The sequence below is a fragment of the Oncorhynchus kisutch genome, linkage group LG5, assembly GCF_002021735.2.
Source record: "Oncorhynchus kisutch isolate 150728-3 linkage group LG5, Okis_V2, whole genome shotgun sequence".
Taxonomy (NCBI): domain Eukaryota; kingdom Metazoa; phylum Chordata; class Actinopteri; order Salmoniformes; family Salmonidae; genus Oncorhynchus; species Oncorhynchus kisutch.
In genome coordinates, this window is record NC_034178.2 from 8,884,208 (window position 1) to 8,905,845 (window position 21,638).

The 21,638-nt window shown below is 42.1% G+C and overlaps 1 protein-coding gene across 1 annotated transcript; it reads left to right on the forward strand.

Moving 5' to 3' along the window:
* The first annotated feature begins 15,520 nt into the window (after window positions 1-15,520).
* LOC109890607 (SLIT and NTRK-like protein 1) lies at window positions 15,521-20,191 on the forward strand. Its single transcript, XM_031824349.1, has one exon. It carries the CDS (start codon window positions 15,648-15,650, stop codon window positions 17,745-17,747), a length of 2,100 nt encoding a protein of 699 aa, XP_031680209.1. The 5' UTR covers window positions 15,521-15,647; the 3' UTR covers window positions 17,748-20,191.
* Window positions 20,192-21,638: the final 1,447 nt, after the last annotated feature.

A 21,638-nucleotide genomic window follows, 5' to 3' on the forward strand; every position in this document is an offset into this window, starting at 1 on the left:
CATTCCTGAGCTAGCTCTGTACTGGTCGTGCCCTGATCCCGCAGCTGAATCAACTTTAGGAGACGGTCCTGGTGCTTGATGGACTTTCTTGGGCACCCTGATGTCTTCTTCACAACAATTGAACCGCTCTCCTTGAAGTTATTGATGATCTGATAAATGGTTGATTTAGGTGCAATCTTACTGGCAGCAATATCCTTGCCTGTGAAGCCCTTTTTGTGCAAAGCAATGATGATGGCACATGTTTCCTTGCAGGTAACCATGATTGACAGAGGAAGAACAATGATTCCAAGCATCACCCTCCTTTTGAAGCTTCCAGTTTGTTATTTGATCTCAATCAGCATGACAGAGTGATCTCCAGCCTTGTTCTCGTCAACACTCATACCTGTGGTAATGAGTGAATCAGTGACATGATGTCAGCTGGTCCTTTTGTGGCAGGGCTGAAATGCAGTGGAAATGTTTTTGGGGAATTCAGTTCATTTGCATGGCAAAGAGGGACTCTGCAATTAATTGCAATTCATCTTTTTTTTTTATTTTACCTTTATTTAACCAGGTAGGCAAGTTGAGAACAAGTTCTCATTTACAATTGCGACCTGGCCAAGATAAAGCAAAGCAGTTCGACAGATAAAACGACACAGAGTTACACATGGAGTAAAAACAAACATACAGTCAATAATGCAGTATAAACAAGTCTATATACAATGTGAGCAAATGAGGTGAGAAGGGAGGTAAAGGCAAAAAAGGCCATGATGGCAAAGTAAGTACAATATAGCAAGTAAAATACTGGAATGGTAGTTTTGCAATGGAAGAATGTGCAAAGTAGAAATAAAAAATAATGGGGTGCAAAGCAGCAAAATAAATAAATAAATAAAAATTAAATACAGTTGGGAAAGAGGTAGTTGTTTGGGCTAAATTATAGGTGGGCTATGTACAGGTGCAGTAATCTGTGAGCTGCTCTGACAGTTGGTGCTTAAAGCTAGTGAGGGAGATAAGTGTTTCCAGTTTCAGAGATTTTTGTAGTTCGTTCCAGTCATTGGCAGCAGAGAACTGGAAGGAGAGGCGGCCAAAGAAAGAATTGGTTTTGGGGGTGACTAGAGAGATATACCTGCTGGAGCGTGTGCTACAGGTGGGAGATGCTATGGTGACCAGCGAGCTGAGATAAGGGGGGACTTTACCTAGCAGGGTCTTGTAGATGACATGGAGCCAGTGGGTTTGGCGACGAGTATGAAGCGAGGGCCAGCCAACGAGAGCGTACAGGTCGCAATGGTGGGTAGTATATGGGGCTTTGGTGATAAAACGGATTGCACTGTGATAGACTGCATCCAATTTGTTGAGTAGGGTATTGGAGGCTATTTTGTAAATGACATCGCCAAAGTCGAGGATTGGTAGGATGGTCAGTTTTACAAGGGTATGTTTGGCAGCATGAGTGAAGGATGCTTTGTTGCGAAATAGGAAGCCAATTCTAGATTTAACTTTGGATTGGAGATGTTTGATATGGGTCTGGAAGGAGAGTTTACAGTCTAACCAGACACCTAAGTATTTGTAGTTGTCCACGTATTCTAAGTCAGAGCCGTCCAGAGTAGTGATGTTGGACAGGCGGGTAGGTGCAGGTAGCGATCGGTTGAAGAGCATGCATTTAGTTTTACTTGTATTGAAGAGCAATTGGAGGCCACGGAAGGAGAGTTGTATGGCATTGAAGCTTGCCTGGAGGGTTGTTAACACAGTGTCCAAAGAAGGGCTGGAAGTATACAGAATGGTGTCGTCTGCGTAGAGGTGGATCAGGGACTCACCAGCAGCAAGAGCGACCTCATTGATGTATACAGAGAAGAGAGTCGGTCCAAGAATTGAACCCTGTGGCACCCCCATAGAGACTGCCAGAGGTCCGGACAGCAGACCCTCCGATTTGACACACTGAACTCTATCAGAGAAGTAGTTGGTGAACCAGGCGAGGCAATCATTTGAGAAACCAAGGCTGTCGAGTCTGCCGATGAGGATATGGTGATTGACAGAGTCGAAAGCCTTGGCCAGATCAATGAATACGGCTGCACAGTAATGTTTCTTATCGATGGCGGTTAAGATATCGTTTAGGACCTTGAGCGTGGCTGAGGTGCACCCATGACCAGCTCTGAAACCGGATTGCATAGCAGAGAAGGTATGGTGAGATTCGAAATGGTCGGTAATCTGTTTGTTGACTTGGCTTTCGAAGACCTTAGAAAGGCACGGTAGGATAGATATAGGTCTGTAGCAGTTTGGGTCAAGAGTGTCCCCCCCTTTGAAGAGGGGGATGACCGCAGCTGCTTTCCAATCTTTGGGAATCTCAGACGACACGAAAGAGAGGTTGAACAGGCTAGTAATAGGGGTGGCAACAATTTCGGCAGATAATTTTAGAAAGAAAGGGTCCAGATTGTCTAGCCCGGCTGATTTGTAGGGGTCCAGATTTTGCAGCTCTTTCAGAACATCAGCTGAATGGATTTGGGAGAAGGAGAAATGGGGAAGGCTTGGGCGAGTTGCTGTTGGGGGTGCAGTGCTGTTGTCCGGGGTAGGAGTAGCCAGGTGGAAAGCATGGCCAGCCGTAGAAAAATGCTTATTGAAATTCTCAATTATGGTGGATTTATCAGTGGTGACAGTGTTTCCTATCTTCAGTGCAGTGGGCAGCTGGGAGGAGGTGTTCTTATTCTCCATGGACTTTACAGTGTCCCAGAACTTTTTTGAGTTAGTGTTGCAGGAAGCAAATTTCTGCTTGAAAAAGCTAGCCTTGGCTTTTCTAACTGCCTGTGTATAATGATTTCTAGCTTCCCTGAACAGCTGCATATCACGGTGGCTGTTCGATGCTAATGCAGAACGCCATAGGATGTTTTTGTGTTGGTTAAGGGCAGTCAGGTCTGGGGAGAACCAAGGGCTATATCTGTTCCTGGTTCTAAATTTCTTAAATGGGGCATGTTTATTTAAGATGGTTAGGAAGGCATTTAAAAAAAATATCCAGGCATCCTCTACTGACGGGATGAGATCAATATCCTTCCAGGATACCCCGGCCAGGTCGATTAGAAAGGCCTGCTCGCAGAAGTGTTTCAGGGAGCGTTTTACAGTGATGAGTGGAGGTCGTTTGACCGCTGACCCATTACGGATGCAGGCAATGAGGCAGTGATCGCTGAGATCTTGGTTGAAGACAGCAGAGGTGTATTTAGAGGGGAAGTTGGTTAGGATGATATCTATGAGGGTGCTCGTGTTTAAGGTTTTGGGGAGGTACCTGGTAGGTTCATTGATTATTTGTGTGAGATTGAGGGCATCAAGTTTAGATTGTAGGATGGCTGGGGTGTTAAGCATGTTCCAGTTTAGGTCGCCTAGCAGCACGAACTCTGAAGATAGATGGGGGGCAATCAGTTCACATATGGTGTCCAGAGCACAGCTGGGGGCAGAGGGTGGTCTATAGCAGGCGGCAACGGTGAGAGACTTGTTTTTAGAGAGGTGGATTTTTAAAAGTAGAAGTTCAAATTGTTTGGGTACAGACCTGGATAGTAGGACAGAACTCTGCAGGCTATCTTTGCAGTAGATTGCAACACCGCCCCATTTGGCAGTTCTATCTTGTCTGAAAATGTTGTAGTTTGGAATTAAAATGTCTGAGTTTTTGGTGGTCTTCCTAAGCCAGGATTCAGACACAGCTAGAACATCCGGGTTGGCAGAGTGTGCTAAAGCAGTGAATAGAACAAACTTAGGGAGGAGGCTTCTAATGTTAACATGCATGAAACCAAGGCTATTACGGTTACAGAAGTCGTCAAAAGAGAGCGCCTGGGGAATAGGAGTGGAGCTAGGCACTGCAGGGCCTGGATTCACCTCTACATCGCCAGAGGAACATAGGAGGAGTAGAATAAGGGTACGGCTAAAAGCTATGAGAATTGGTCGTCTAGAACGTCTGGAACATAGAGTAAAAGGAGGTTTCTGGGGGCGATAAAATAGCATCAAGGTATAATGTACAGACAAATGTATGGTAGGATGTGAATACAGTGGAGGTAAACCTAGGTATTGAGTGATGAAGAGAGAGATATTGTCTCTAGAAACATCGTTGAAACCAGGAGATGTCATTGCATGTGTGGGTGGTGGAACTAATAGGTTGGATAAGGTATAGTGAGCAGGACTAGAGGCTCTACAGTGAAATAAGCCAATAAACACTAACCAGAACAGAAATGGACAAGACATATTGACATTAAGGAGAGGCATGCTTAGTCGAGTGATCAAAAGGGTCCGGTGAGTGGAGAGGTTGGTTGGTGATTTAGACAGCTAGCCAGGGCATCGGTAGCAAGCTAGCATAGGATGGAGGTCTGTTGTTAGCCACCTCCTGCGCTCCGTCAGTAGATTAGTGGGGTTCCGTGTGGTAGAGGGGATCAATCCAAATCACACAACAACAACAAAAATAAAAACAATAGATATAGTTATAGAGGCCCAAGAAGAAAACATAATAATAATAATAATAAAAAAAAATTAAAAAATTAAAAAAAATTAAATAAAATAAAAATTTAAAAAATTGTCCGATTGTCTATTCAGATAGCAGCCGGTAAGACAGCTAACGGTTAGCAGGCCGCAGATGGGCGTTCAGGTAACGTCGCGACGGAGGAGCCAGCCGAATAACTCCTTCGGGTAGATAACGTCGGCAGTCCAGTTGTGAAGGCCCGGTGGGGCTCCGCGAAGGCAGCAAAACGGGTCCGGATAGGCGACTGCAGCCCAGGTGCGATTGATGGAACTCAGGAGTGATTGACGGAGCCCGCTAGCTCCGGAACAATTGATGTTTGCTCCGGAATCGACGAAGGCCGACAGTCACACGGATAGCAGCTAGCTAGCTGTGAGATCCGGGCATGAATGTCCAGAGAGCAGTCGAAATCCAGGGACATGGAGAGAAAACTTGGTCCGGTATGCTCCGCTCCGAGCCGCGCTGCGCCGTACAGAACTGGCGATAGACTTTCGAGCCAAAGGATAGCCGATGACCACAAACCGTGGTTAGCTGAACACCAACGACTTGCCAGTAAAGGAGCCAACTAGCTTCTGAACTAGCTTCTGGATTAGCTTCTGGCTAGTTTCAGGCCAGCCTCCTGGAGTTTCTGGCTAGCTTCTTGGAGGATTACAGATCTGAGGTAAATAATACTTTTTTATAAATATACATTGGTGAGGCGGGTTGCAGGAGAGTGTTTTGAAGATGAGTTGATGGAAAATAAAAATAAAATGTATGTGAAAAAGTTGTAAATATATATATATACAGACACGACAAGACGAGGACAAAAGACGTCTGAACTGCTATGCCACCTCGGAGCATTTTGATCTGATCACTCTTCATAACATTCTGGAGTATATGCAAATGGACATCATACAAACTGAGGCAGCAGATTTTGTGAAAATTTGCGTCATTCTCAAAACTTTTGGCCATGACTGTACACATACCAATGTGTTACAAATCTCAAACAGATATAACAGCTAGAATTATTCTATGTACCAATGTAAACAAACTGTGCCTGTCTATGTAACTACCATGCAAGTACTGTACATAAGGGGCACTTGTGAATATTGATAATATTGTTAGACATGTTATAAGAGAGACTTTCCAACATTAAGTGCTACTCCTGTGCTAACTGTGGTTTTAATCTAAGTGTGCTCTTATTATTCAGTGGTGAGAGGAGGGTACCATGGTAACCGAAATTATGATGGAGTTAATTGAGACATCTGAAGGCAGAGGTTTCAGCACTGTGCATACAATTAGCTAGGCTTAGCCTCCTCCGTCACTCATATCATGTGCATTAGTATTGATATCATGAGCGATGCAGCTGCTGCATTGAACAACACACTAGTCGTAATTACACGGAAGACACTGTCAGAGGGGGAAATGTCACTCTATGGCCTGACAGGGTTATCAGTGTATATCCAAACAATGATTTGTGTTCTTTGAAAAAAAACTCACAAGCTATGATGAGGAGTCTGAGGAAGACGCACATTAGCGTAAAGGTCCACTATGCCAATGGCTGCAAACAGCTTGACAGATTATCAAGGACACTTAGCTGATTCCCCATGAAAAATTGCAGGTCAGTATATCAAGAGGTGCTACCGCCCTGCCAATCTGCCTATTGATTTAAAGTCGCCACTTGACCTATCTATTTCTGTACATGATACACCTGCAATGCTTCCCTGCATGTGAAAAGTGTGGCAAGAAAAGAATGGGCAGGGGAAATGCATAGTCTGATGTTCCAAGGATGCCAAAGCAGTTGCTATATGAGTCAACGTTCACAGCTTGTATACTTTCTCATCAAGGACAAACATGGATGGACTGGTGCTGATAATGATGTTGAGTTTATTGGCATTGCTTTTCATGAACTTGATTATGATTCAAAGGTGGACTGTATTATGGCAACATGTGTCAAGTTATGGTTTACACACACATGCGTGCACACACACGATCCATGTTCGACTAAGAACACCGCACACCGATTGCAGCACCATTGACAGTGCTAGTCTCTGATATACCATGTGACAAAACGCTGGGAGAAACACTCAGATTGTGGATTGTTTCTCTGTCTGATCTCCCAAGGATTTCACCGTGGTTGCCATGTGAGTAAATCTTCAATTTTTACGGTTTGTATGCTTTCTATTCATCAATGCCAAACATTTTCACAGACCATAGACCACAGACTATGCACTCACCCCCAGGTAAGGCCCCGCCTTGGCTTGGCTCCTCTGCATAATACACAGAAACCCATGTGATTGATCACACAAGCTTCATCTCCCTCACACCTCTGTTCGGATGTAGCTAGATATTTATTTGTTTGTTTCGTCTTTCTTAAATCTCTCGTCTGTTTACTGACCTAGCTAAGACGATCACATCTGGAAGACTCTGAAGTTACATGTTTTTTTTCATTTCGAAATCACACCAGAGGATCTGGGTGCGAAGGGCAAAGATCTTATTAGCTGCTCGGCAGGACGCTGAAAAGACTAAGCGGGAATGTTTAGCGCTCACTGTAGGCTCAAGGATTAGCAAGGTTTTCTCTCCCTCGCAATGTTTTAAGGATTAAGGGAGTCACTGATTTGAAACATTACAAACATAGCATATGGCTTGTGCGAAGCATGGCTTTGAAATCATGACTGGATTCGCAAAGTATCTCAGAGTAGAATGCTGGTCTAGGATCAGGTCCCACATTCTTATTCATGGTTATCTAAAAGGCTAAACTGATCCTAGATAAGGGGTGTATTCATTAGGAACCAAACAGAACCAAACTAAATAGGGAGGGACATTCATTCATTCATTCATTTGTCCAACAAAAACAACTTATCTTTTTTGATCTTATTTTTCACATTTTGCACAAATGAATATACCCCAACATTTGTACTCTGAGACACTTTGTGAATATTGGCCCTGATTATTTGAATATGGGCCCTGATCATATTCACTTTGTGAATATGGAACCTGAACATGTACAATGTCTTGAAAAAATATTCTTCCCCCTTGGCATTTTTAACATTTGGTTGCATTACAACCTGTAATTTATCTATATTTTTATTTGGATTTCATAAAATAACTTGTTAAAACCTAAACGGAAAAGTGGTGCATGCATACTGTATGTATTCACCCCCTTTGCTATGAAGCCCCTAAATAAGATCTGGTGCAACCAATTATCTCCAGAAGTTACATCATTTATGAAATAAAGTCCACCTCTGTGCAATCTAAGTGCCACATGATCTGTCACATGATCTTGGTATGTACACACCTGTGCTGAAATGCCACAGTCTGCAACACAAGTAAGCAAGGGGCACCACCAAGCAAGCGACACCATGAAGACCAAGGAGCTCTCCAAACAGGTCAGGGGCAAAGTTGTGGAGAAATACAGCTCAGGTTTGGGTTATAAAAAAATATCTGAAACTTTGAACATCACACAGAGCACCATTAAATCCATTATAAAACAATTGAAAGAATATGGCACCACATCATACCTGCCAAGAGAGGGCCACCCACCAAAACTCACGGACCAGGCAAGGAGGGCATTAATCAAAGAGGCAACAAAGAGACCAAAGATAACCCTGAAGGAGCTGCAAAGCTCCACAGTGGAGATTGGAGTGTCTGTCCATAGGACCACTTTAAGCCGTACACTCCACAGAGCTGGGCATTACGGAAGTGTGGCCAGAAAAAAGCCATTGCCTAAAGACAAAATAAGCAAACACATTTAGTGTTCACCAAAAGGCATGTGGGAGACTCCCCAAACACATGGAAGAAGGTACTCTGGTCAGGTAAGAGTGGAATTTATCTTTTTGGCCGTCAAGGAAAATGCTATGTCTGGCACAAAATGCCAGACTGTTGGTAACATTATGATTAAAATGACTGAACAAATCATTTTAAATGGAACTATAAAATGCTATGTCATCACCCCGAGAACACCATCTCCACAGTGAAGCATGGTGGTGGCAGCATCATGCTGTGGGGATATTTTCATCGGCAGGGACTGAGAAACTGGTCAGAATAGAATGAATGATGGATGGCTCAAAATAGAGGGAAATCCTTGAGGGAAACCTGTTTCAGTCTTCCAGAGATTTTAGACTGGGATGGAGGTTCACCTTCCAGCAGGACAATGACCCTAAGCATACTGCTAAAGCAACATTCGAGAGGTTTAAGGGAACATTTAAATGTCTTGGAATGGCCTAGTCAAAGCCCAGACCTCAATCCAATTGAGAATCTGTGGTATGACTTAAAGATTGCTGTACACTAGCAGGAACCCATCCAACTTGAAGGAGCTGGAGCAGTTTTGCTTTGAAAAATGGGCAAAATTCCCAGTGGCTAGATGTGCCAAGCTTATAGACACATACCCCAAGAGACTTGCAGCTGCAACTACTGCAAAAGGTGGCTCTACAAAGTATCTTCTTTGTGGGGGGGGGGGGGGTGAATAGTTATGCACACAAGTTTTCTGTTCTTTTGTCTTATTATTATTTTGTTTGTTTCACAAGAAAAAATATGTTGCATCTTCAAAGTGGTAGGCATGTTGTGTAAATCAAATGATTACAAACCCCCCGAAAATATATTTTAACTTCTTATGGGCAGGTGGGTCAGTAGCGGCCCACCTGGCAAACATCCGCTGAAATTGCAGAGCGCCAAATTCAAAATACAGAAATACTCATAATAAATATTCCTAAAATATACAAGTGTTATACATCGGCTTAAATACTAACTTTTTGTGAATCCAGCCGCTGTGTTAGATTTCAAAAAGGCTTTGCGGCAAAAGCATACCATGTGATTATCTGAGGACAGCGCCCCGCTTACAAAGTCAGAAATAGCAATACAATTAATCACTTACCTTTGATGATCTTCATATGTTTGCAGTTAGATGAGTCCATGTTATACAATAAATGTAAATTATTTTATTTTTTATTTATTTTAAAAAAATGTCCCCCTTTCGTGGTATCCAATTGTTTAGTAGCTACGATCTTCTCTCATGGCTAAACTCCCGTACGGGCTCGGGAGAGACGAAGGTTGAAAGTCATGCGTCCTCCGATACACAACCCAACCAAGCCAAGCCGCACTGCTTCTTAACACAGCGCCATCCAACCCGGAGGCCAGCCGCACCAATAAGTCGGAGGAAACACCGTGCACCTGGCAACCTTGGTTGGCGCGCACTGCGCCTGGCCCGCCACAGGGGTTGCTGGTGCGCGATGAGACAAGGATTTCCCTACCGGCCAAACCCTCCCTAAACCGGACGACGCTAGGCCAATTGTGCGTCGCCCCACGGACCTCCCGGTCACGGCCGGTTACGGCAGAGCCTGGGCGCGAATCCAGGGTCTCTGGTGGCACAGCTGGCGCTGCAGTACAGCGCCCTTGGCCACTGCGCCATCCGGGAGGCCCCCTATAAATGTTCATTTTGTTCGATAACCTCCCACTTTATGTCCCAAAAACGTTGTTTTGTTGGCGCGTTTTGTTCAGTAATCCACTGGCTCAAAAGCGATCACGACATGCAGACGAAAACATCCTAATAGTACCTGTAAAGTTTGTCGAAACATGTCAAACGATGTTTATAATTAATCATCAGTTTGTCTATTGTCTAAATAATTGATAATATTTCAATCAGACAATAGCCTCTTCAATAGAAAAGAAAAACAACAATCGGTCAGGCGCTAAAAACAGCTATGGTTGATTTACAGTCCACTGAAAGAATGTTCTCATTCTTCCTCGTTTTTCAGAATACAAGCCTGAAACAATGTCTAAAGATTATTGACATCTAGTGGAAGCCATGGGAACTGCAATTTGGTTCCTATCCAAATACATAATGTATAGGCATTCAATAGAAAAGTACCCACATCAAAAATATCCCACTTCCTGGATGGATTTTCCTCAAGTTTTCGCCTGCCCTATCAGTTCACAGACATTAGTTTAACAGTTTTGGAAACCTTAGAGTGTTTTCTATCCAATACTACCATGCATATGCATATCCTAGCTTCTGGGCCTGAGTAACAGGCAGTTTACTTTGGGCACGTTTGTCATCCAAACTTCATAATACTGCCCCCTACCCAAGAGAGGCATTCCAGGTTATAAGGCAACAAAATAGGAAAAATGCCTAGGGGGGTGAATACTTTTGCAAGGCATTGTATATTCTGGTCAATTTATGAAGTACACTGAAATTCCAATCCATTTATCTTCCAAGCTTTTCAATGAGGAACATTTTTAATTGGAATTGGAATTTGGTTAACTTTCTGAATGAACTGGAAATTAAATGGAATAGACCCCAACCATGTTCCTGATGCTTGCTCAATATGAGTGTTGAGAAAAGGGCAATCTGGGATGAGAATATTTGGACATTATCAAACCACTTAGTTGGAACTTATTGATCAGCCATTACTACAAAGGCCCAGTGTGTATCACCCTTTGCTAAAGACATTCAAAAGGCGTTATTGATCAAAATAAGCCAGATTTGTCCAAACTGTGTATTTACTGTAATGACACAGTACTCAGATTGGTCAATAAAACCGTGTGACGCATTGAACACTTTTGAATAGTTTATTGATGTACTAAGTGCGTTTCATCATTGAATAACCAAACAAATTCAAAGACAAAACTAGTTACAAAACTGGTATTGCAGATGTTGTTGGCATTAACTTTACATTGGCATTGAGATTCATGAACATTTTAGCATAATTCATAGACATGTGTGCATTCAAATAGATGGATTAAACTTGTGGTTAGAGTTGAGGATAAGGTTAACGCACACACATGTACACACACAGAGAGAGCATTGTTCTGATGCTGAAATCACAAAGCAATCCATTTCAGCACCATGGACAGTACCTATTGGTCAGATTACAGTGGTTAAAAAACCTGTGGGAAACAATTGTGTTATCATGTAGGTTGTTCATTTATTTAGAAGACATATCAAGGATCAGACAGGGATGAACATGTTTGGAGGCATGATGTTAAACTGACATTCAGCCTTCTGCAGGCCAGTCATGTCTGACCTTGTGATGCCTTACTGACAACACTATTTCTAACTGATTTTAGCAATATGGGTCTCTTACACAGATGTTCATTATAGGTGGGTAATAGTCGAATCAAGATGATGTATATGTATTATCATGAGGAAAATCATTCAGACACACACACACACACACACCCACACACACCAAATGATCTGCTAAAATAATCTGATAATAAAATCACTCATGAAACAATTTCAGCACTATGGACAGCCTCATTGTCAGGCATTTCTGTGAGTTACTATCCTTCCTTTAAGACCAAGATGAAGTTTTCAAAAGGCAGATGTTGCATTGACTTCAAACCGTATGTCTAAAGGTGTTTTTTCACATATTAAATATTGAATCAGCATAACGCTAGACAACACCATATCTGCTGCTCCACAATGTGAGTTTCCAGATTAAGATGCTTTTAATACCCTGGTGTAACTCAAGTATGCCTATTTATGTCCAATTTATATTAAAGTGACTATACATAGAATACTGTAACAATAAGCTATATGAGGGAGAACCGCTACAAGTCACTCTGACACTATCTGTTAACAACTGCATGTTGAAAATATTAAATATGTGGACTAAATAAACCCTAGGAAGCATGAATAACTGTGTTTTGCTGTGAATATTAATCATTGATCATGACTCAGCCATGGTTTAGTCTCCCTTTTTTTGCAGTCTCTATCTCTCACACACACACCCATTGATGAGTGTGCATGATTGATGTGCCCTTGGATGCCTGTTCCTCCTCTGTGCGGTGTTTGTTTGACTGGCCAAATTGACTATTGGTTACATATTTTAGCTTGAACACATCCCTGCCTGTTTTGATCTGGCTATAGGTTTCAATAGGGATAAGAGACCACGAGTGTGTGTGTGTGTGTGTGTGTGTGTGTGTGTGTGTGTGTGTGTGTGTGTGTGTGTGTGTGTGTGTGTGTGTGTGTGTGTGTGTGTGTGTGTGTGGACGTGTTTAACTACACTTCTGGCAACCAGAAGTGTGTGTGTCTCTGTGTGTCTCTGTGTGTGATTTCAACATTTGACTTGTGGCATTTTGCCCTCCTCCTTGTTCTTCTGTGTGTGGGAGTTGTTTTTGTTGTTTTTATGATTGACTCTGAAAGGATGATATCTGAACACATGCTGGGTTGAAGGACTGACACACAAAAGACTGATAAACAACAAAAAATACTTAGGTCACTGAATGTTCACAGAATGCTTCTAAATGGCCAAAGAACAAGATAATTAAAAACATTTTATGCCAATTTCCTGATGCTTTCAGAGATTATGTCTCTGACATTTTAAAGGCTTAATGAAAACTGAACTGTGTGTGTTTGCTGGTCAAGTTAAGGTTATTGTAACGGCTTTCTTCCGTTGAAGGAGAGTCGGACCAAAATGCAGCGTGGTTAGTTCGATACATGTTTAATGAAAAAATAAACACAATAAATACAAAAACAAGAAACGGAACGTGAAAACCTATACAGCCTATCTGGTGAATACAAACACACTGAGACAGGAACAATCACCCACAAACACACAGTCAAACCCAGGCTACCTAAATATGGTTCCCAATCAGAGACAACGAGAATCACCTGACTCTGATTGAGAACCTCAGGCAGCCATAGACTATGCTAGACACCCCTACTCAGCCACAATCCCAATACCTACTAAAAACCCCAATACCACAACACAACACAAAATAACCCCATGTCACACCCTGGCCTGACCAAATAAATATATAAACACAAAATACTAAGACCAGGGCGTGACAGTTATGTCCTCATTTGGTTCATGTTTAGTGTGTCTTAGCCAGCAGAACATGATCTTGCTACTACATTCTCTTGATAAAGACTTCTTTAGAAATTGGAATCTGGGACTATATGTAATATGTTACTGTGAAACCATGCAGTTTTTTTTGTATGGACTACAATAGCACTGCCCATTACTAGGCGAAAGTGGGCAATCTCTACTGCACATCTCCATATTTGTAAACAAAAGATGATCATTTGTGAGAGAGCCTCATTAGAATACCCTACATGAGAATGTGGCATTTGACCCTGGTTGAAAATAGTGCTGGTTGCTTCTATCCTTACAGCCTGGTCTCATAGACGAGACGTAAGGCAGGAGATGTAAATCCGGCCCTCAAATTAGAATGGTATTTTACATTTGATATGGTTACATAAGACAGAAGGCTACTTAAAGCAAAAAATGAAAGTAGGGTGGTTGGTCGGGCTGGATGGGTAGGTGTATAACGTGAACGTCTAGCAACCCAAAGGTTGAGTATTTGAATCTCATCACAAATAACTTCAGCATTTTAGCTATTTTTGGACAACTTAGCATGTTAGTTAACCCTTCCCCTAACACTAACATTACTCCTTTAACTTAACTCCTAACTCCTAATCTTAACCCTAACCCCTAGCCTAGCTAACGTTAGCCACCTAGCTAACATTAGTGTTAGACACCTAGCTTTGTATCCATTGTAATTCACAACATATCATATGAAATGGTTGATGGACATCCAAACATGAATACATACCATAGGAAGCGTAACATATCATACTAATTGGAGTGTCCTGGATTTACATTTACTTTGTTAGGTCTACCCCTGAGCCCAGGTTTATCCTTAGCTTTTGGCACGTGATACAGTTTGAAATGCCACAGACACTGATGCATGTAGAATTTACAAAGTAATCAATATGAGTTGTTGAGCCCGACCCTGTCAGAATTCCTCCTCTTTTGGACGTTATTTCTATTTTGTCAGAGATGTGATGTCAATCTCATAACGCCAGTTATGTTGTCATTTTGTTTTATCTATCAAATATGTAGACCAGGCCTACCACATTAATAAAACAAAAGCAAACGATGATGTTCCATAAATCTAGTGCTACCAACTAGGTTGAGTTAGCCTATAACTGCAAGGTGTGTTTTAACAATAGAATCGAAGCAGAGACTATGACAAAAATCCACAGCGAAACATTTGGGTTAGTTGACGCAAAGCACTTTTGCTTTTTAATTGCAATTTTTATTTTTATTTTGCAATCCCCTTTGAAATCGTGACGTTTACATAGACACATTGTTTGTTGTAGTCAACTGAGAGCCGTATCATTTGGCTGGGTTGTGGCGTGTACGTTGTAGTCTATGTAGTTAATTATTTTACCGCATTCAACAGCGGTTCCTAGCAGAGAGAAAGTAGCATTCACGCTGGAGGGCACTCGTATGCTGGGCTTGATGCAATACACACATCAGAGATTATTAGTCTTCATAAAATGCGCAAATTAATAATTAGATGAGGTTATAACCAACCTCCGATTTGGAAAAGAGTTGTCTCCAATACGTTAGCAATGCGTTATGTAGTCTAGTCTACTTTAAAAAAAAAAGAAAATTAAAAAACAGAAGCGGATCTAAAGCAAGGATTCAGCCTAAGCAGTAACACGAAATAAGGAACGTCGTTCGGAATCCATAACCTTGTTGGCTTTAGAATAGTAATATTATTGGTCAAAAAAGACTGAACAGATCAACAGCTTTTAGTGTGAACATTTTAACGCTTGCTAGTCCTGTATGTGGATAGATTTTTTTCAGCATTCCCTCAGACGGTGGATTTTTTCCATTGCAGCTCAGTAGAGGGTGTGAGATCTTTCTAAGAGCACCGGGCTAGAACGAGCACAGTCTCTGTGTAACCTCTTTGTGATTCAAAATTACCAAAGAAAAGCACTGGAAACAAACGCAAGGAAACACCGAAAGGTGTGAGGAATGCGTTTTTTTCGTTCCATTGGCAGTGTGATCAGCACTAAATACCCAGCGTCGGTGTGAATTCAGCACCGAGGGGAAAAGAACAGCACCCACTGCTACCGCTGCACAACGAGAAAATCACGGATTTATAAAATTTGCAAGGTCAGTCATTACCGAACAAAAGCCTAAAAATGTGTCAGATGCTATTGCGGTTTGTTGTTTTCAATTATTTTCATACCAGCAAAAGGATCCATTCCATCTGAGGCATTCTATATGGTCATTTTAAAGCTGGACGCCTGGACATAACGGGCTAGAAGAGCATGGATATTATAAAGGACTGTCGCCTTTTCTTTTAGACCCCTCGGTCTATCTTTTGGGGGATAAACTGGACTAAAAAACATTGATTCAACAGCTCGTTTTCATGTCTTGAAATCGGGGATGAATTGTTTGTATTGAAAATGCTGCTTTGGATTGTCTTGCTGAAGGCGGCTCTTTGTGTGGCCATTGGAAATGTTACAAGGGACATTTGTAAGGAACAGATATGCTCCTGCAATGAGATTGAAGGCGATTTGCACATTGACTGCGAAAAAAGGAGCTTTACTAATCTGCACCATTTGACTGGTCCCAGTTCCCAGTTTTATCACTTGCTATTGCATGGGAATTCTTTATCCAGGCTTTTTCCCAATGAGTTTGCTAACTTTTACAATGCCGTAAGCTTGCATTTGGAAAACAACGGTTTGCATGACATTGTCCCTGGTGCTTTTCTGGGACTGCAGCTCGTGAAAAGGCTCCACATAAATAATAACAAGATACGGTCATTTAGGAAAAGCACCTTCCTTGGTTTAGATGACTTGGAATATCTTCAGGCTGATTTTAATCTATTGAGAGACATTGACCCGGCCGTGTTCAGGGACTTAAATAAACTTGAAGTGTTAATTCTAAATGATAACCTCATCAGTGCACTACCTATAAATGTTTTTCAACACGTTCCCATCACCCACCTCGACCTGCGAGGGAACCGAATCAAAACGGTGCCTTATGAGGGAGTTCTCGAACAAATACCGGGCATTGCGGAGGTTTTATTGGAGGATAACCCCTGGGACTGCAACTGCGACCTGGTTTCCCTGAAGGAATGGCTGGAGAATATACCGCAGAACGCGCTTATCGGCCGGGTGATCTGCGAGGCTCCAACGCCACTGCAAGGGAACGACTTGAACGAGACATCGGAGATGGATCTGTGTCCTTCAATAAAAAGTGGTGCTGACGAGAGTTTAGTTGCACCTCCTACCCAAGAGGAGACCTCTGTACCTGGGCCCGTTCCAACGCCTTATAAAGCTAGTGGTGATCCTGGTTCCCCAACCCCAGGGAATGGGCAAAAGGGACGCTCTAAATCGCACTGGCAGTTGAAAACGAAGCCCACATCTATGACAGGTGTGAATGGGGAGAGAGAGCAGCTGCAGATTGTGCAGAACGCATCATGTCCTGTGCCATGCAGCTGCAAGCTCATTGGATCCAGGCAGGGGTTAGGGGTTAACTGCGAGGGCAAGAAGATAGAGAGCTTGGCTAACCTAAAACCGAAACCCATCACTGCGCACGAATTAAACATGAGAGATAACAACGTCCATGCTATAAAAAAGAACCATCTCAATGGCTATTCAAGTCTGAATCTCCTTGATTTGGGTGGAAACAACATCAAATTGATAGACAACAGCACTTTTCAAAACCTCACCGAATTAAGATGGTTGTACATGGATAAGAATTACCTGGATACGCTCATTGCGGAAATGTTCATTGGACTTCAAAATCTGGAATATCTCAGTTTGGAATATAATGACATACAGCTGATACTGGCAGGCACATTCAGCCCTCTGCCTAATCTGCGAGTGCTTTTCCTCAACAATAACTTGCTGAAAGCGCTACCTGTGGATGCTTTCCTTGGAGTGTCTTTATCAAAGATTAGCTTGCATAATAATTATTTCACATATCTCCCTGTCGCAGGGGTCTTAGATCAACTCAATTCGATCATACAAATTGATTTGCATGGGAACCCTTGGGATTGCTCGTGTAATATTGTCCCTTTCAAACAGTGGACGGAGAAACTGGGGGCAGATGTGATCGTTAGTGATCTCAAGTGTGAGTCCCCAGAAGAGTTCTGGAAAAGGGATTTCCGTCACGTCCGAAATGATCTGATGTGTCCCAAGTTGTATGATAAAGTCTACCCCACCTCTCTCTCCAAAAACAGCACCTTCACCGCAGACACGGGTACGCGCTCGAACTCCTATGTGGAGCCGAACAGGGTATCCATCTCTGTACTAGTCCCTGGGCTACTACTGGTATTTGTCACGTCTGCGTTCACTGTTGTAGGGATGCTTGTCTTCATTTTGCGGAATCGCAAGAGATCAAAGCGGAGGGATGGTAATTCCTCTGCGTCAGAGATCAATTCCTTGCAGACAGTGTGCGACTCGTCTTATTGGCATAGCGGGCCTTACCATGCGGACGGGGGCGCGCAAAGAGGGTTTGACTGTAGCGCCCATTTCTCCACCACAAATGATGCGTAAAACGACTATTGACAATTAAACCTGGAATACAAACAGACAGACAAATATACTGCGTTCTCTTGACACAATGGCAATTGAAGAAAAATAAACAAATGCTATGTTACGAAGCTTCTTCATTCGCATTTTGTCGGAGATAGACCATTTTTTGTTTGCTCCAGTTGACTGTGGTGCCAATGAGTTTGCTACAGAACCAACTGTAATATATGTATAGACCGCCCCCCCGCCCCCGAATCCCAGTACAGCTATTTGCCGCAATCAGACTGACGATCTGAGAGAGAAGAATCGGGAAATTGTGCACGAGCGCATGAATGTAATGTAAATAACTGACTATCAGATCTGCATGATTTCGCATGGTTTCAACACACACTGGGGAACCATACCATAAGTAACGAAGAAGCCAACTCGACCCTTCTTTCATGTTGTCAATATGAATATATACAGTATATATATGCATATAAAACTATATATGAATATATACAAAGTGCCATTTCTCAATTTTTTTGTGAACTGCGTTATAGGATTTGTATTTGTTGTTTTAAAACGGTAAAAAAACGGAAAAAGAACACATTGGGACGAAAAAGAAGATAAACGCTGTCCACGCATGTTCTTTTTTGTTTGTTTTATCAGTTGATTGTCGATAAATATCGGGGTTATTTATAATTGGTGCAGATCTCATCATATCTGCACATTCAGCTCTTTATGAATGTATAATGTGTTATTTTATGGTGTGCCAATTGTTGAATTTCAGATATTCGGGATGCAGGTGAGCATGACCAATTAACGTCACTCATGGTTATGCTGCAAGGTTAATGTAGCTAAAAACAGTTCGTGGTTTTGTGTGTTAATGACTATAGCCTGCTTTGGGGGAGAGGAGAAGGCTTTACCGAATTATATGGTTTTTTTTCTAACTGCATATTTTTTCAAAATTAAAATGTTTTCAATGGAAGTAATGGTATGTGCAGTTCGATCTATGTACAGAGCGCAGGTAGACTAAAATGCTTTTTTAATGTAAAAAGTATTCCTCCACAAAGCGTAGGCTATGATTCACCTCCATTTATGTGAGCTTTTGTAAAGCCATCTATTGTGTCCAAATATGACAAATGGACTTACATTTTTTTTTAACTAACGTGCTTAAAATAGATTGGGCAATGGTCAGTTTGCATACAGTAAAAAATGACATAAAAACACGTCTTAACAATCGACAGTATTAGTCTGATGCCATAGGGAAGACATGGCAGGATCACCGCATTACTCTAGACGAGGAAACTCACGATGTCGCTGTTGTTGCATCTTCTCCATTGGAGGGAGGGCTGAGGTATAGGTGTTTTGCAAGAGGGCGTTTTGGAATAGGAATTTTATCTTGAGATGTTAATTTAATCGGGTGTGAATGGGCAATGTTGCATTAAGAAACATATATATTCTTCAATATTAGAAGTGTTCAGCAGTCGGTCTGTTGCCCAATGCTATGACATTTTACTGAACAACTATAGTGATATCAAGATGATGATTACAGTGTACAATAATGGTTAGCATTAAACGTGATATTCTGATAATCCATTCAAATTGATCAATGTCACTGATTCTGCAGTAAAACGGTACAGATCACACGACTGTGAAATGTTTTGGTTTTATATGAATACTCTGTAAATTCAAGCACTGAATTAGTTTTGTTCATACTGGTTTTTATTTTTCATTAGGATCAGGTCCACCAATGTACCCACTGTTTTTAATGTTCTTATAAATAAGCATATGTGCATATATGTGCATATATATGTCAATAAGGCATTACAAGTCAGACATGCACTGGCCTGCAAAAGGTCAAAGTGCTCAGAGCCAGTTCAATATCAAACATGTCTCCACCCTGTCTGATTCATCATTTATCTTAATACAGCAACAAGCATTTCCCCCAGGCCTTTTTAACACTGTGGACTGATAGACTATATGGTTAGCTGTGTGACTGCATTAGCAGAACAATGTTCATTGTCGAGTGTCTGGGCTGTGTGTGTGTGTGTGTGTGTGTGTGTATGTATGCATTTAAATAATTCAAATGATTGATTAAATGTGTGTGCATGTGCACTAGTGTCTGTCTACATGTGTGTGTCTGTCTGTATGCTCACACACTCACCCCCCCCCCCCCCCCCCCCCCCCCCGCCAACCCATCACTAAATGTAACCAATCACATAGGCTGACCTTGGGGAGTATTATCTTAGCAGGTCTTTGGCAACAACAGTGCTGTCCATCACTTCAGACTCGAGTCTGTTGGTGTATTGCTTCAAAGGGTAATTATCAGTCTCTGCTGTGGAACGTTTTACCATGGCTCATGAATTATTGGTCATATCTCAACGCTGTGTCCCAGAGTTACATTTATATGCTTTACTACATTTGACCTGCTTCTATTTTGTTAAATAAAACGTGGTTGAGGTTGAGTGAAATCTATGCGTCTCTAAGACATTTCATTCTTACCTGGGTTGAACTGAAACACAGTATTATTGGACATGTGTGTGCTAAATGTGCTTGTTTTCTTTCAATAATAACCACTTGGTCTGTGTTGTCCATGGTGCATACACTGATTGCTGTGCGATTGCATTAGCAGAAAAATGCTATTGCAGCCAACTTATTTCAGCACCTTGGACAGCACATGTCTCTTCCAATGAGATAGCAGTTATATGGGGTGTTCATTGTGTCCATGGTTTCATTTCTGAGGTAATGCAATGCTGTCCACAATTATACCTGTGTTTGGGTACATTCAAAACACAGAACATTATGTTGCTTTTGATGGCAGGAGTATTATGGTGCTTGCAACATCAGAGTTCAAGAATGACCCCCAACACTGGCTTCCTCCTCTTATCCTCATATGCAGTATTACATGATGTTTGACCAAAGCATTCACTGCTTTCAGTTTTTATCAAATGCGAGCCTTTGTTTTACTGTATAGCAATGCAAAGGTGCTGATCCTTTGTTCATTTGTGAAGTAGAGACTTGACAGGTTATTCCTTGGAAAGCAAATTCCTTGGAAAAGTCTTTTAGATTTTTGATATCAACTACTGTCCAGTTATGTGCTGCAGTTTACAGATCAAAGCCTAACCTTACTGTGGATTTGCTCTCTGCGGCGATTTGCATTTTAGCTATGAACCCCAGCTGTGCTCTGTACAGTTCTGACCAGAGCTTAACTTACTCTTGTTTTGCTCTCTTCAACCCCAGCAGGCTACACACACTTAACTGATCATCTCCCTGAGAAGCTGGCAGCTTGTTGCAACCCTCGCAGCACGGCACCCATCAGCAGCACACCTCGGGAGTTTACTTTCCCGATTACTCCCAATACCAGTGTAAATACCACAGCTGTTGTTGATCAGTATGACTGATCGGACCACCAAGTGCTGCATGTGACCTAACCTCTTCAATTCTCGGCCTCCACGTATTGATTCGATCTATTGACTCGATCATTGACTTTGTTTTGAGCCGCACGCTGCACTATTGTTTCCATCCTTCAGAGGCTTTTGAAGCTTTTGTAATTTCTAGCGGCTCAATATAATGTGTCTTGTCTTTGTCGGTAACAATAACACAAATGATACAATGTTGCATAGATACTGAAATAAGACGTTTAGACTAAGATAGCGATCATCCTTCACTGGCATGAAGGGTTTTGTAGACTTGTAAAATTGACTTTTGCCAAGTTGGTGCAGTAAGGGTTATGTAGTAGCCTGGAAGGAAGTAGGAAATGTAAACCAATGTAGGTTGATGTGAGAGACCAACTGCCCCCACCCCTCCAACCTGCCTCATTTTAATTTCCTGAAGCTTTCTTGGTTCTCTGTTCTGGCCCAAGGGAAACCTACCTCCATTGCTTTTTACAATTATCGGGCTGGTCAAAGTGCTGATCGTAACTGGGCCAAG